At 37.2% G+C, this 16,382-nt stretch overlaps 1 protein-coding gene across 2 annotated transcripts; it reads right to left on the bottom strand.

The window, feature by feature from the left end:
* Positions 1-1,446: 1,446 nt before the first annotated feature.
* Positions 1,447-15,614, bottom strand: Fam98a (family with sequence similarity 98 member A). Of its 2 annotated transcripts, XM_005322459.5 has the most exons (8): positions 15,449-15,614; positions 11,666-11,814; positions 9,329-9,463; positions 5,701-5,885; positions 4,492-4,572; positions 3,832-3,948; positions 3,388-3,555; positions 1,447-3,285 (listed from the first exon to the last, which is right to left on the bottom strand). In XM_005322459.5, exons 1-8 carry the CDS (start codon positions 15,499-15,501, stop codon positions 2,602-2,604), a joined length of 1,572 nt encoding a protein of 523 aa, XP_005322516.1. In that variant the 5' UTR covers positions 15,502-15,614; the 3' UTR covers positions 1,447-2,601. The 2 variants fall into 2 exon arrangements, with proteins under 2 accessions (XP_005322516.1, XP_077885522.1); XM_078029396.1 differs by lacking the exons at positions 5,701-5,885; positions 11,666-11,814; positions 15,449-15,614.
* Positions 15,615-16,382: the final 768 nt, after the last annotated feature.

The following is a 16,382-nucleotide window of genomic DNA, read 5'->3' as shown; positions in this document are numbered from 1 at the left end:
GTACAGAAAGTATCCAGAAATATACAATGGGTACTACCTAAAACAATTCCAAGTATAAGCATACAGGAGATTTGGACACTGGTAATCAGTTAAGTGTACTCAGAAATGATTGCAAGTGCTTTTCTTCAGCAAGAATTTATTTAATTCTATTCTGTGTATGGCACAGTTGGACACTAGGTTAGTTTGGATCTAGAACAAGAAATGAAAATAAGTCAAACAACTGTAAAAAATCTCAAGAAAATACCGACATTCTGTTCTGATTTCTAGTAGCAGGAGGAAACAAAAGCATTAACAAAAAGTATTGTTTAAGACATATTTTAAGATTTGTGTGAAATATTCCCTCCTAAAATTTTTCCTAATTCTCCAAGAAATTCCCATATGCCCCACTCTAATAAATCACTATTTACTAGAAGTTTAAGAATGTAAGATTAAAGATATCTTCCATACAAAACCTAAGAACTGTACCATAATCAGACTAATTGGTGATATATAATATCCCATTTCTAGAGAAGTTAAATCTATGATGAAAAGGAGAAACTCAATTCTTGTATGATTTTTAAGGTAGAGATAAATGTCTAGTTTGAAGTAGAAAATGAGGATTTAAATATCAGAGCCAACATGGAGAAATCTATCATTTGTTTTTATACATGCTCATGTTTGAAAAAGCAATCTAGTAATTATTACATTTGTCAAAAGAATGAGTACAATGTGTATATTGTGGAGTCAGGCTATAAAAACTGATTAAAGCAAATGCAAACCTACATGTGAACAGATTCTAAAGTATAATTTCAAGATATGAAACCAGTCAACTTTATTTCTAATAGGAAATTCCTGTATGTACAAAACATTTATTTAACATCAGGAGACCAACTCTTACAATGTTTAAAACAGAACTTAGAACTTTAATGATGAAACATTTTGAACATTTTAGAATGGCATCTGTTAGCTGAAAAACAGGCAGGTGAAATTAACAAAAGGATCAATGAGGTCTTTCAAAGATGGTTTTAGTTATTAGACGTTCTTAGCAGTTAAGTAGAACATTTTCAATGGTAAGACATGATTTTTCTAAAAGTTGGTTTTTCATTTAATAAATGTATTTTCAATCCACTTCCTTTTAAGACACCCCCCCCACCCTTTTTAGGAAGAATGGAGAAACAAAACTCCCAAGATTAGAGACATTGATTTATCTTAGGTGTGGCAACAGCTACACCTAGTGGCTGGAGTTGAGTAATGCATATTTCTAGCCCTATTGTTATAAAAGTAAATTCAGAAATGATCATTTTTCAACTTATTTAGGGTTTTAGGATAAGTGTGACCTTTTACTTAACTACGTTTTAAGTAAACTCAAGAATCTTTGGGAACAAAGCCTTGGCTCATAAGCTTGACCCAAGTATCCAGAATTTTTAGTATTCAAAAGTAGCTAAAATAAAACTCAAACCAAAGAGAGAACATACAGATACTTTATTGCTCACCTTTCACACAAAGCACACCTCCAGCCATTTTCTTTCACAGCTTGATAATGTTTACGTATACAAAAACCCAGCAAGAAGCATCATGGCGTGTAGATTTCAGTAAAGGAGAATGTAAAACATCAACTCAGCCAGGCTTTTGTTTTCTGCAGCAATAATAAAGGGCCTCCTGCACTAAGCAAAATCTACCTTACTTTGTAGTGCATTTCTTCCATTACAAAAAGTCTCCTGCCCAAAGCAAACTAACTTGTATTTGCTGAGCCAGTGGTATTAACTCGTGCATAAAACAAATTTCGGTTTGCTATTTCTTCTAGCAGACTTCAAGTAAAAACACGGTTGAACGAAGAACTTGTTTTGGATGGATGCAGGTCAGTTTGAGTTGCTATACTTAACTAAATGCCTAAATGTACTATAGGTTCACAACTTAGTTTGCTTTTATAGTCTTTATGGAATTTGGCCGTGTTCAAGGTTTTCAGAGTTGAGCATATGGTACAGTATTCCATCAACTGAATAAGGCTACTGAATGTGCTATCTGCAGAAGAGCTCATTTAATAGGAACTGGCCTAATGGGTCTATCATGAAGCAAATGTGGCACAACCTCTCTGAATAAAATGCCAATTGGGGCAGAATTGTGCTCGGAAAATAGGCATTACAATATTTTACACAAAACACATATAAATGGATTGTTAATATGAGGACGATTTCCTAGTAGTAAATCTAAAAAAGTCTAGGTGAATCCTCATTTTCAAAACTGCATATTGAAAACTACTTTATTCAAGTAATTTCTTAAAAAAAAAGTATGCATGTTCTGACTGTGGAATTAGTCTACTGGTCAATTAAAGGCAACTTTAATTACCTTTTAAAAACTTTTTTTCATAGAAAGGAGAGATGTTGTATGTTTTTCTCAAATAAACAGCATTATGTAAGTCCATTAAAAACAACAACAATAACAAAAAAAAAAAACAAAAAAAAAAAACCAGAATCAAAGGAAGACCTACAATGTTTATGCCAAGCAGGAATCTGCCTGCCACCACCTGTGGTCTCACGTTAATTCAAAATAGATGCTGGACTCAGGATTCTGAAACTAAGTTTCTATTATTTGAGCTCTAGCAAAATGTAAGGTTCTGTAGCCTCAACTAGTATAATGTCTTCCCTGTCCAAATCCAGAATGATTATACTGATAGCCTCCATGCTGGAAGTGTTGTTCAAATTGACCCCCTTGGTGGTAAGTCTGGCTTCCCCTTCCTCCCCACCCACCTCCCTGGCCTCCACGACCACCCCGGCCTCCTCGACCACCTCTCCCACCACGACCACCACCACGATCACTGTGGTGCCCACCATCTTGGTATCTATTGTCCTGCTGGTATCCACCACCCTGGTATCCACTTCCTGTGTATGAAGATGTTTGGAAACCACTATAACCACCGCCTTGATAACTACTACTGTGGCCACCATGATAGCCACCTGGCTGGAAACCTGAATCTCGATAACCACCATCTTGGTAGCCACCTCCTCCTCCTCCTCCTCCTCCTCCTCCTCCACTCCCACCATCTGTCCAGCCTCCTTGATGCTTATTTCCTCTTCCTCCCCCTCGGCCACCATGGTCATAGCCACCACGTCCACCTCTCCCTCCTCCTTGTTCATGACCTCCACGTCCACCGTATGAGGAATGTTCATAACCACCTCTCCCTCCTCCTCGACCTCCTGCTTGCTGCTGGGGGCCATCTTGCCTTTTCTGCCATGGTGGCATCTCTGGGGGTGGAGGTTCAATTTCATTGGGTCTACCACCTCTGTCAGGTACCCTGCCCATCAACACCTATGGAATAAGAAAGATATTTTTAAACTATCTCACTTTATCAATAAAGCTAAATATATTAGCTTAAAATTAAAATTAAAAAATTAAAGGTACTCTAATCACCTTATTGATGGCACAGGCAGTCTTTTCTCTTATGGAACCACTGCTTGTCCTTAAAATCTTTGACAAGTCTTGCCTTGCAGCCAAAAGATGAGCAACAGAAATAGTGCTTTTAGGAGATAAGACTGAACGCTTCGGCTGATAAACCTTGGCTAATTTTTCTGTCTGACTCTGTGGAAAGAAAAGTGTTCAAAGAAAAATATCAATTTTCAGAACAACTTAACACTCATATAAAGCAAGTTAAAGATCTGAATTCCCGATGGTAGGAAAAGTTACATACTCACCACTGCTCCTACCTAGTCAAGACTTATCTGTGTAAGTATAGCTGCCAGACTTGCTGATACAGTAGGAGTAAAAGTGCAGCTAGGGGTGGGGTAGGGTCCTTTCCTTTAGATGTTTAGGGATCATGTCTATAAATACTATACTTTTAAATTATTTAATAGGTACCTTAGCTCTGTCAGACCAGCCAAAGGACTGAACAGTGACATCCAAACGTTTTATTAGCAGCTTTCTCCGAACTTCATATTCATTAGCTATGGCTTGGTTAATTGCTTCTATCTTTTCCTGAAGTAAAATTAAAAAGACCAGTTAGAATTTAAAGCACTTGACCATGTGGTTCCTAAAGAAGAGACACTGTATTTTATCTGTTTCCCTTAAACTGCAATCCCTAGTAATTAATTAATTCCACTTGGTAATAGATTAATAGTTACTGAAATACTAGGCAAAAAGTATGTTAAGCCTGAAAACATAATAAAGATTGTGTAAAGTACACAATTCTTGTTTAGCTTCTCACAATTCACTGTGTGAAACTCTGCCCAATGACGTTTCTGGCTTGAATCCATTTGGTGATTAGAAATAAGCATTATACTGAACTTCAATTTATTTTATTCAGCTTGTGAAAATTTTAAAAGTTATGAGATAAGTACTTCTAATCTTACACAGAATTATTCTGCATAAATATTGAGACTCACAAAAATGATTCTAAGGCTGTTCATCTAGAAAACCATGTATTATGAAACACAACTTAAAAAGCACAAAATATAAGTGCTCACACAAAAGTCATGGAACAGATAATTCCTTACAGTTTACCCGAGGATCTCTACTTACCCAGTGGGCTGGTCCCATTGGCTTCTTCAGTAAAGGCTTTCCCACATGATTAGGTGGAACTTTTGCTAATGTTTCCTTTAACTGACACAAAAACATAAATAAATGAACAAAAAATCTGAAAGTAAAACATATCCTCATCTTCCCAAATCCCATCATATCTTGTCATCAAAAGAAGATTCCTGACAGAGGCAAAGGTGGAGGATGTTTTGAAACGAAAATGTAAAGACCCATGAGAAACACTCACTTGTCCCACTCCTCACGAGCCTACAGAAGCTTGAATTCTTCACTGGACCTAGAACAGTGCCTGACAACAGTGCCCTCAATGAGCGCTTGCTGAATGAATGAATGAACACAGAAAAATATGGACTAGATACACTGCTGCACCCCTGTAGCATTCAGCCAAATCTGTGCATCATGGTGTCGATCTACTCCACTCTGCAAATGTACCAATTCTCAGAGTCCAGCAGATATGCATATAAGGAAAAATTCTGCTACAACAAATACCATCCTCTTTTACTCATTTTTTTTTTGTTGTTGTTAAAATTGCTTGTTCCTAATCAATTACATCAAAAATAACTATTGCCAAGACGTGGTATGAAAACAATTCCAATTCATTTTCACATACTAGATTAAATTAGCAGTCAATAAATCTAGTTTGCTAATTACATTGTCTGTGGCTGCGTCCTGCTGCAACAGCAGAGTTGCATCATTTTCAGAGACAGTGCATGGGTTGAAAAGCCAAAAATATTTACTACCTGGACCTTTAAGAAAAATCTGGCCAACCCAAATATATAAGACCCAGAGTGACTGGATTAGACAAATATTAACATCCTTTTCAGTCCAGTCAATGGGATAGGGTGATATCATTTAATGATAAAGACCTTAAAAATTAATTGTGTAAAAGTTCAATGACAAATTTTAAAAAGGACTTATATCTTAATTATTTTTACATTAGCTTATGTCAGCTCATAAACCAAGGAGTCAAGTTTCCTTTTTGAAAAAGAAACATGCTAATATGTTTTGTAAAATGTTAAAACACTAATTTCTCTTTAAGGCATCTAGGATTTAAAACCCAAAACTCATTTAGTAACAATTACTTAAGAATATGAACATCAGGTTCCCATTAAGAGAAATAAACTTAATGTTTCATTTCAAACAAATGTAGGACTATGCCTTTAATACACTACAATCTGGTACTAAAGGTCTTACTTTTTTTTCAATCCCGCTGAAGAATTGGAACATAGTTATATTGGCTGGAGGTTTGGACATTCCTAGAGCAATACATATGCCTTTCAACTCTTGAAAGACCTCACTACCGCCTCCTTCTTGAGCTTTTTTTGGAGGAGCATTCACACAGAGCATTCTGGCAGCTTCTAGTTCTGAGATGAGGTATGCTGAAGTAAACAAAATAAGATTTCAAATGAGATACAGCTATAGTTAATAGTCATAAGTCTGGAGTCACAACTCTATAGACCTAATGATATGTAACTTTTAAAGCTGCAAGAATGGATAAAAACATGAAAGAAAAAACATTTTTACCTGTAAATGACATAACATAGATACTGGTTATGTAATTCAGGTATTTCACCAATATATAATGCTTAAAAGTCAATTTAAAAATAAGCAATTCTTCTTTGGAACCAAAGGATCAAGGGAGATCACATCTACAGATTTGGATTCTTGCATTCTACCATTAAGGAACCTCCAGAACAAGGGTTGGCATCTGTTAAACAATTTGTAGAAAGTGATTGGTGGCCAATTTTTAGTGACGGTTAAAAAGTGCACACACACACACACACATATGTATGTATGTAACATATACGTGAGTGTGTATTTTAACTTCTCCCCACTTGTGAGCACCAGTGATCTATCTATCATGCTCTCTTGTCTCCCAATAATAAGGTAGCCTGTTAAGCCAACCGTTTAACTTGCGGGAGAAGTGGAAAGGTACCAACTCCCCAAAGTTCCTTTCCATGTTTCCAGCATCCTCATGCTACTGTCTGGCTGGTGAAGAAAGCCCTCCTCAGGGTGCCCTTCCCCCTACTTTTCTTACCTCATTCCCCACAAACAACAAAACTTCACATCACTTTTTGGCAGAATCTTCTTTGTGTCAATATCATGCCCTTGAGTGCTGATTTTTAGCCATGTATAGTGAGGGCCACAGTCCGTTTCAGGCAATTCAATTGAAGGTCCAAATATTAAATTCCATTCCCTTAAACTTCCCAAGGACATTTCAATTTTTATAAAATGACAGTTAAGAATCATTTGAATCTTAAGACTTTCAGGTTATGTGGCAAAGGGAAATAATTCTAAGAAGGTAGTTTTAGACAAAGACATTTTGTAGGCCCTTAAGTCCTATGGGAAGTACAAAACACTGATCAGTTTGAATATCTCATTTACTACCCTCAAGGTGTAAGGTTAGGAGCACAGGGGGACCATAATTGGGCAAATCATTTCTGAAAAGCTGCCAAGTTCTGTTCTAAAACAATAAATACAGCTAAATTTCTGCAAAGGCCATTCTAAGTAGATTTGATAAAATCTTAATGTGTTCCATATAGCAACCTGCACTTATGTGTTAAAACATCTAAACAGTAAAACCCAGAGTTATGAAAATAAACACTTGTTGTTATGGGTTTTACTAGCAGATTGCCACACTCATTGTCTGTGGCTGCTTTCCTGCTCCAACAGCAGAGTTGCATAGTTTTTACAGAGACAGTGCATGGGTTGCACAGCCAGAAATACTTACTATCTGGCTCTTTAAGAAAAAGTTTGCCAACCCTTGTTCTAGAAAATCACACACAAAATGATTTAATAAAAAGATTCTCTAAATTTGGGACAACATAGTTCATGTATTAACAAAATTAGTTCACCAATATAATTACCATGAAAAAAAGCTTTAAATGTGACTGATGTTTTCAAAAGGAAAGGCATTAGAGATATTACAAAAAATAAACCAGAGAGTATCTCTACTTATGATCTGAGAATAAAGACATAGTTTCACCCCAAAAAAGATGACTAACTCTTCATCTACTAGAAACTGTGATCTGACTTAACTTACCCACAGGAAACAATCTGAGGACCACAAAAGGCCGAAGAATAGCCAAAGCAGAGTCCTTATTCTGACACATGAGTGATTTTTTCTACCTCTCCAAGACTATTCTATTTCATAACAGTTCTCATGAAGTTTATTTGTTCTTCCCCTCAAAATATAATATGCTAAAGGACTCAATTTGGGAGGCAAGGGTGCTGGAAGTAGAATTATAGCATCACGATGTGACAACCGATGTGTGGGGAAAGATGAGAAATAGTTACACAGAGCAGCAATGAGTATGTATCAAAAATGCTGGAATGAAAGACAGGTTACAAACTGAGAACACTTTAGAAAGGGGAAACAGTGGAGGCAAAAGCAAAGAGGGAAACAGAGTGCATGTATGAAAAATTAAAAGTCAAGTAACCTTTGGCTGATTTAGTCATTTAATTGAGGAGCAAACAGTTGGATAGTCTTGAAAAGCTTTTGAGGTGATAGCACATTAAAAATAAAGCCTATTATTATGACCCTGAGTCCAAAATAATTTCAGTGCAATCTGATTAAGAAATGGGGAAGATATAAAAACGTTTTATGAAGATTTACATTTAAAGTGGGTTTTATAAGTATCAAGGCTAAAAAGCTAAACTCTGAGCAATTCAGGGTCATTACTAGTTATTCTATACAGCTGTTACCTTCCTGCATATTAACATATTCTCAGTGTCAAATACTATTGGTGAGGGTAAACAATGTACAGAGGGAGTCAGCTGAATACAACGCTTTTGAGCTAGTTATGGAATTATACAACTGAATGAAAATCTAAGAGCCATATGCAGCAACATCAATACCTAAAGCAATACCTACCCTTATGTGCATACTCCCCCTCCTCCAGCAGCAATCACTTGACCAAGGGGAAGTTAAGAAAGGGATTTTGGAATAACTTAGTGCCCAAGTATAATGAGTATGAGGAACTTTTTAAAAAACTTAAATCTTCAGAACTGCAATATGAAGTATAATTTTTCAGAGACACTTTAAAAATCCTTTGAATAGTGTTTATCATAACAAAAACTTAATAATCAATTAACCAAAGCTTAGTTTAAATGTGTTTTAGAATGATATAACAATTCTGAGTTAAGATTACTGGTTGCGTTTATTATAAAGTTTACACAAGGCAATAAAATTTGTGAGTCTATTTACTATTTTTCATGGTGAAAAGGCAAACAATTGTTAGTATATAAAAAATATGGAAGGAAAAAACTTTTTATAAAATCTTACTTCCTGGAATGATCAGTAAGTATAGGAACTATCCAAATGTTATTACAGAATGTTTACAAATAAATCAAAACCCTTCAAATAATTCAAACCACAAACACATATAAATAAGATAAATTACTTTAATAATTACATTAACTCTATCTAGTAAATGCTTACTCTTCTCAAAGAATTAATAAGTGAAGCCTTTGTTATTTCCACACTGTCTTCCCAGTCTACTTAAAAATGTGCTTCTGGTCTAGAATGCAAAGGTTTAACAATCACACACTCTTTTAACATTCCAGCATACCATTGGTCACAGCAGATGAAGCAAAACAGCCTGAGAACCACCAAAGGTGAAATAATAAAGGAGCCTCAATCATAAAGTCAACAATGCTACCAGTGCATTTGCCCACAATCTGCTCCTAAATCGGAAATTTAAGAACATTTTGTTTAAAATAGTAGTAGAATTACATTCGTAACAAAATTAAAAAATCAGTTTATTAGTCATGAAAAACATAAATAGAAAAAATAACTACATTCTAATAGCCATGAACTTACTGAGCAAAAGAAGGCAGTTCTTCTGTACGAGAAGGCGCTTGGTCACATCCCCAGAGGTCAGTGAAAGATATGGGCAGTTCATCTCCCCTAGTAGCCCACTCACCTCAAGCTGGAATTCTTCAGCCTCACTTGGACCTTTTCAAGAATTAAAATAATCTTATTCAATAATACTGTTGTTTTTCCATTAGCATAACAATTACATATTAAAAACTGAAATTTTAATAGGCCTTTCCAAACTTGAGTTCCTTTCCCTTCTAATTTATTTTTTCTTATATCACTGAAAATTTCTTTCTTACACTGCACATTAGGTTATTCCTTTATAAGACAATCTTTAATGGCTCCTAATGTATACCTCATGTAATTAATTTTTTCAGTTTGCCTTTAATGAATCTTCACAGCTACTCATGTTTGCCCTTCCCTGCTCATTCGATTATCATCATCTACTTACCATTTCCTCAAACAATCCCTCTATTGGTGCCAGTCATCTTCTCTTTAAGCCCTCATTTATTTCCTGTCACTGATAAGCCTACTGCTCTCTTCTCCTCCAGCAAATCCCACTTATCCAAAAACCCAGCGGTCTTGCTCCTTGACAAACTTTCTCTAGGTACTATTGCTCTGCCTGTGAACCACATAGGGAAGCATTTAATTACTGTACTAATCTCCAGTTATTTCATTTGTACCTAATATTCCCAGTTAGACTAAGTTTGAAGGCAGCTAATATAACTTATAGTTCATATTTCCATAATTTGAAAAAAGGTAAACAGTAAACAGGCTTTGGGTAAGCCAAAGATGGGGTTGCTTTCTTCTGTATCATTTTGATGGTTCCATATTCCGTATCAAAGATGGGTAAAAATTAAACTTTAATTTATCTGACCCCAGTCCAAGGATTGTATTATCAATGTTCTGCAAACTGATATATAAACATTGGGTTCCACAGTGCTCCTTTAGAGGCACCTAGGGAAGTGAGGTAGTAACAAAGGAAGACTGTATTATCAGTGTTTTCTCAGCTGTCATCTATGCAGCCTGGAGTTCCATAGAGGTCCTTCACAGGCAGCTAGGGAGGACCAGGAGAAAATATCTGTGCTAAAAGTACCCCCCTCTCCAAATCAAGCAGATCAGCTATACTTCTCACCTGTTTTATGTGTTGGGTTCCATATAATACGCCACTTAAATAAAGGGGCTGCAAGTTTAAATCTTACAATTTCTTGACATGTTAGGTCAAGAGGTACTGTAGCTAAGAACAGGGTCTCTGAACTTGACTGCTGAGGTTGAGTCCTAGTTTTGCCTCCAATGGGTTATGTGACAAAACTTCTTTAAGCCTCTTTGTTAAAATGCATGAGAGTAATCAAACATGCCCCATAGGGTTGCCCTGAGTTAAGATATGTAAAGTGCTTAGAACTTGTAAATACAATGATCCTAAGCCCTGCTATTGTTACACCTGACTTTCCTTAATAATTAGAATTGGGGAAAAGCTCAGTGGTAAAGTGCCTGCTTACCAAGCCCAAGGCCTTGTGCTCAATCCCCAGAAAACACATATTCACAGACAAGAAGTGGATGCAACTAACATGTCTACATTAAACACTAACATGCAAGTGAGTAAACTCTTCAAAATGGGATTATGTGGGGGGGGGAGGGGATTATGGGTATTGTTTTTCCTAAGGGTGGGGTTAACAGATGGGCATTTTTGTTTGTCTCCTATTATAGGTTTACTTATGGCAACAAGGAACCAGATGGTGGAGTGTCAGGTTCCAAGTTTTTGTCTCTTTTGCAGAGTTGACAAACTAATGCTCAAGAGATGACAAAATTGACAATATAAAGCAGCTCTCAGCCCTATAAATCTGATGGTGCTGGATCTGGTCTTGATGTATTTAATGATATACGATAAGGTTTCTTGATTAAGCAGTTTCTTTCCTCCATAGCACAGCAGAATTATAATACATTTGCTTTACATGATATAATGTGCTTCTGGAATCTAGTAGTCCTAAGAGGAAAAATTTCTAGTTCTAGCCACCAATTCAGGATCTCATGATACATATTATGCAAAAAATGGAAAGTTCATATATTCCATATGCTATCTGTTTTTCTGTATTACAGTAACAGGGTCTTTTCAGTCTCCACAATTTTTTTTAAAGTTACATGACTACATTCTGTTTTTTAAACTTCTGAATCACCTTATCTCTAAAAAACTATGGAGGAAAAAAAGTATATTGGTTTTTTAACAAAATATTCTTTACATTTACAAAAAAACATGAAATTTAAGCTTTAGTTATCAATAATGTTAACTGACAATACAATTTTATGTTTATACTTTACACCTCTAAATAAATGTTTACTTACTGTTAGTTGCTTGAACATTTTCCTCTAGTTTACAGAGCACTCTTAATTCAGATACCAGCCAAGCACAGAGTTTAGTAAACTCAGGGGAACTGGCTCCAGCAGAGACTGCTTGAGACAGTGCGCCATCATCCAACAATGGGCCCTTGTAACTGGTGAAAAAGGAATTACACTTCAGAAGAATATAAAGCCCCCCTAGGAGACTACAGGTAAAATAGTCTATGTATTATTTATATAATTAAGCAATAATTTAAAAGGGTAAATTATGATGACCAATTTCTAAACTTGCAAATGTAAACAAAACAGAACTTGCTGAACCATTTTAAAAATAAGCCAAAAGGTAACTGTACTTACATTCTTCAGAATATATGTGAATATTTAACAGAACCACATCTAATATTAAATTGTCAACTTTTGTACATTTACTGAAAGCTCTTATTTTAGGTTTATTTCCTTACTGTTATGAAATATTAAAACCAATTAACAAGTGATAGCTAATTATACTGGCACTATTTCAGAAATAAAGCTTTTAAGTTATCTATGCTAGATTTTTTCCAGAAATCAATTAGGTTAGGTTTTTAGTGACTTCTTTCAACTCCCCTTCCCCCCAAAAAAACTTTCTAATTAGACATTTACTTTGTTTTTCTACACTTAATGGCGGTTAAAGTTAGTAAGACAGCCAGGTTAGGTGGCATATGCCTGTAATTCCAGCTATTTGGAATCTAAGGCAGGATGTTTGCAGGTTTGCAGGAACTTAATGATACTGTCTTAAAAAATAAAATGGGCTAGTGATGTAGCTTAGTGGTAGAGCATCCCTAGGTTTAATCTCTATCACCATAAAAATGAATAAATTATAAGTGAGGCCCTAAGCAACTTAGAAAGAGACCCTGTCTCAAAATAAAAAATAAAAAGGACTGAGGATGTGGCTTAGGGTAAAGCAATGTTGGGGTTCAATCTTTTGTCCAAAAAAAGAAAAAAAAAAAGTAAAACATATTAGTAGTACCAGAAAAATATCAAGATTACTTTAATAACTGTTGGTCAGTTGAATCAGTACGTATGAATCCTAATCTTTTGTAAATAATCCCAAAGCAATCATAAAAATTTATAAAATGTTCAAACATTCATGACAATAATAAACACCCACTACCTTATTCTAGAATTTAAGGTTTTGCTATTCAAAATAATATTAAATACATATGTTCAGATTGTTTTATATTTATTTAAATGAAATACTGATTAAAACACTATTATTAAAGATGACATTATATATGCTTAACATAATGTGAGATTTAGCGGTATTGATATGTTAAAGAAATTAAACTTCTTGATCCCTTTAAAATATGATTACATTTACAAAAGAAATAGAATGGGAAGCAGAATGTGGTGGCACATGCCTGTAATCCCAACCACCAGGGAGGCTGAGGCAGGAGGATGGCAAGTTTGAGTCCAATAGGGACAACTTAAAGAAACTCTGTGTCAAAATAAAAAATAATTTTTAAAAAGTGGGGGAGGGTATAGCTCAGTGGTAGTAGTTTCTTCACCTGTGCAAGGCTCTGGATTTGATCCCCAGTGTTCACAAAAAATGCAAGCAAAGCAAACATGCAAGCTTAACATAAAATTGAGATTATAGCCAGGAATGTTGGCATATGCCTGTAATCCCAGCTATTGGAGCGGCTCAGGCAGGAGGAATATATATAAGAGACTAGCATGGGAACTCAGGGAGACTCTGTCTCAAAATAAAATTTTAAAAAGAGATCTAGGGGTATAGCTCAGAGATAGCGTACTCCTGGGTTCAATTCCCAGTACTGTTAAAAAAAAGGGGGGCAGGGAGTCCTGGGGATGTAGATCAGTGATGTATCCCTGGGTTTAATGCTTAGTACAAAAAAAAGATAAAAAAAAAAAAAAAGATTATTGGGGCTAAGGCAGTAGCTCATTGGCAGAGTGCTTACCTAGCACATGTGAGGCACTGGATTCAATCTTAGCACCACCCAAAAAAAAAAAAAAAAAAAAAAAAAAAGGCATTCTGTCTGTCCATCTACAACTACAAAAAAAAAAAATTAAAAAAAATAAAAAGACTATTGAAATTATACATAGTCTAGAATGTAAACAGAAAAAAAATCACATGTTAATAGATACTGGAAAGAAGAGACTGGGCCTAGAAATTCCTTCTTGTGTTTCATATTTAGACTTTATTAACTTATTCAACAAGTAGTTACTGAATTCCTACTGTGTGCCAAGTTGAGAAAAAGATAGTCATTCACCTCTAACACTTTTCACTGAATAAAAGGATGTGTCAATCAATTAAGCATGTATTTTAACATTTGAGTCACCAAATTACGTTAAAATTTATAAAAATTCCTTGATTTATATTACAACCTAATGATTTACTTGACTACAATTATTATAGTAATAATTACTTTCATAGTACCCAAGAGGAAAACAAAACAGTTTAAAAAAACACAGGTAAAAGAACAATAAGGAGAAGAAACTGCATCCATGGCCAACTGTGAAGTGACCTTTTATTCATATGGAAGGATTACATTTAAAGAAGGCCAATCTGACTCTTCTCATTCCACTCCTTCAACACCTAAACCTGAAGTGTCATTTATGCCCTAATGAAAGAAATAAGCCCCTAAAGCCTGGAACATTCATGAACATTTAGATCAAGTTTCAAAGAAAAGAACAATGGTAATTCACTTTGACAAAGAAAGATAAGTACCACTGCTGCCTTTCCTAAAGATTTCTACTAAAACAGCAAACACACCCTTAAGGGTGTTTTCCTAAAGAAAGGTTTCTCTTAAGGGTTTCCATGTCCTGGAAACGTCATAAGGAATGTTGTGACAAAGGACTAGTTACTTATAAACACAACTAGCTAAATCTGTACTTTTTTATTTTCTTCTTCTTCTTCTTCTTTTTTTTTTTTTTTGATATAGTACCAGTAAGCAAATACTGAATCATACTATTTGTTTCTGGAACCATATTTAGCCCAAGAGGTTCCAAGTTCTCAAATTTAATAGAGTAAATTGATCTGGGTGACCCAGTGTGATAAGAAGCCCTACTTCCAAGCTCCGAGATATGATGAATTATGATTGGGTAACTGTTAAGAGAGGGAGAGAGAAAATGCAAACAAATATGCCGGTTCTTGGTGGCTGAAGATTGATCCTAGTCTAAAGGGGCTCAAGACGGCAGTGTCAGAGTCAGAGAAAACTGTCAGTTGTTCCCAGAGAGGTGGTGATAGGTTAGGTGCACAGCTGAGCAGGCTAGAGGGACGCATGCAGCGCCCAACATGTGCCTTAGCGAAGCCAAGGTGCATGCAGAGGATGACTGGGCAAAGGAGATTTTTTTTTTTTTTTTTGAGAAGTGGGGTGTGGTAGAAACAGAGGCTCAAAGCAGGGGCAGGAAATTTGGAGGACAAGTAGGAAAACAATCAACTTTGGCAACCTCTAGAGTGGGGGTAGTGCAGAAAGATGGGAGCAAGCAGAGAAGCTCGGGGAATGGGGGTGGCGAGAACCAAAGCCCAGACAATGACACGCATGACTGACAAACGCTGCGGGCAACTCGGCTACGGGGAGCTCCGGGCAAGACTAGGGGCGTTGGGGCTGGAGGGCCCGAGCCCGCAGGGAAGGCAGTGGACGTGGCTTTGGGGGTCCCGGGGCCACAGGAAAGCGACAGCAGGAGCCACGGGGTGAGGCGTGGAGAGGCAGGTGTCTCCGACTGGGGCGCAGAAGGAGTTCTCGGGGCGTCAGCAGTGTGGGGTTTGACAGACCCGTGCCCTGGCAGTCTTACCCTAGGTCTTCCAACGACTCCAAGATGTCAGTCTCCATGAGGTCACACTCCATGCTACTGTGGTATTCAAATTTCCGAGTCGTCAGGCTCCCCTCTTCGCCGGCAACGCGTACACTCGCGCATGCGCTCTCTCCCCGGAACTTCCAAATCGACAGCTGGCGCCTCAGCCTCTGCACTGCGCATGTCCCGAGCGTGCGCAGGCGGCTGGGACCGGCCTGCCGCCCCACCCCCACTCACTAAAGACTTGCTGGGCTGCACGGGTCTGCACATGCGTACTACTAAATGGTGAAGTCGGCCGCCCCAAGATGGGCAGGAGGGACTGGCTGCGTGGCAGATGGGCCTGGGGACCTGGCCAGGGGGAACGCTCTAAATCTTCCTTGTACGCATGTGCATATCTCGGGCGAGGCGGGAGGGGGCGGGGCTTGAAGGTGGGGCTTGTCGGGGGTGGAGCTTGTCGGGGGGTGGATCTCAGAACTCGGTGGGGTGTTGGCAGTGGATCCCAGTCTGCAAACCCGGGAGTAAAACCTAGTAGAGCTCTGCAGCATGCTGGCATGTTCCAGTTTTAACTGTGGGCCAGAGAAAAAGAGAAAACTTGTGCATTCTCGACTGATTGCCCAGGACAGTGGCAGACGGGCCAAGTACCGACATGGACAGAATATATGCTATTTGATTTCCTTGTCTGCAGTGGGTGAATTCCAGGGTTAGAGAGAAGCCAGCTTTCCTCTCACAGAATGTCATCAGAAAGTTGTATCCTCCTGTGCATTCTCTACCTGTCTTCTTGAGCCTTTTCCAAACACTAAGCATCCTATTATAAGGGGGCAAAGGAGATAAGCTCCATATTAAATAGAATAAAATATATTTAACAACATGCAATTTAGGCAGGGAATGAACTTTTTAGCTGCAATGTCATGGCTTTTGACATTGTTTTGCCGGA

The sequence above is a fragment of the Ictidomys tridecemlineatus genome, chromosome 12 (assembly GCF_052094955.1).
Source record: "Ictidomys tridecemlineatus isolate mIctTri1 chromosome 12, mIctTri1.hap1, whole genome shotgun sequence".
Taxonomy (NCBI): Eukaryota; Metazoa; Chordata; class Mammalia; order Rodentia; family Sciuridae; genus Ictidomys; species Ictidomys tridecemlineatus.
This window is presented reverse-complemented; position numbering and strand designations above follow the sequence as displayed.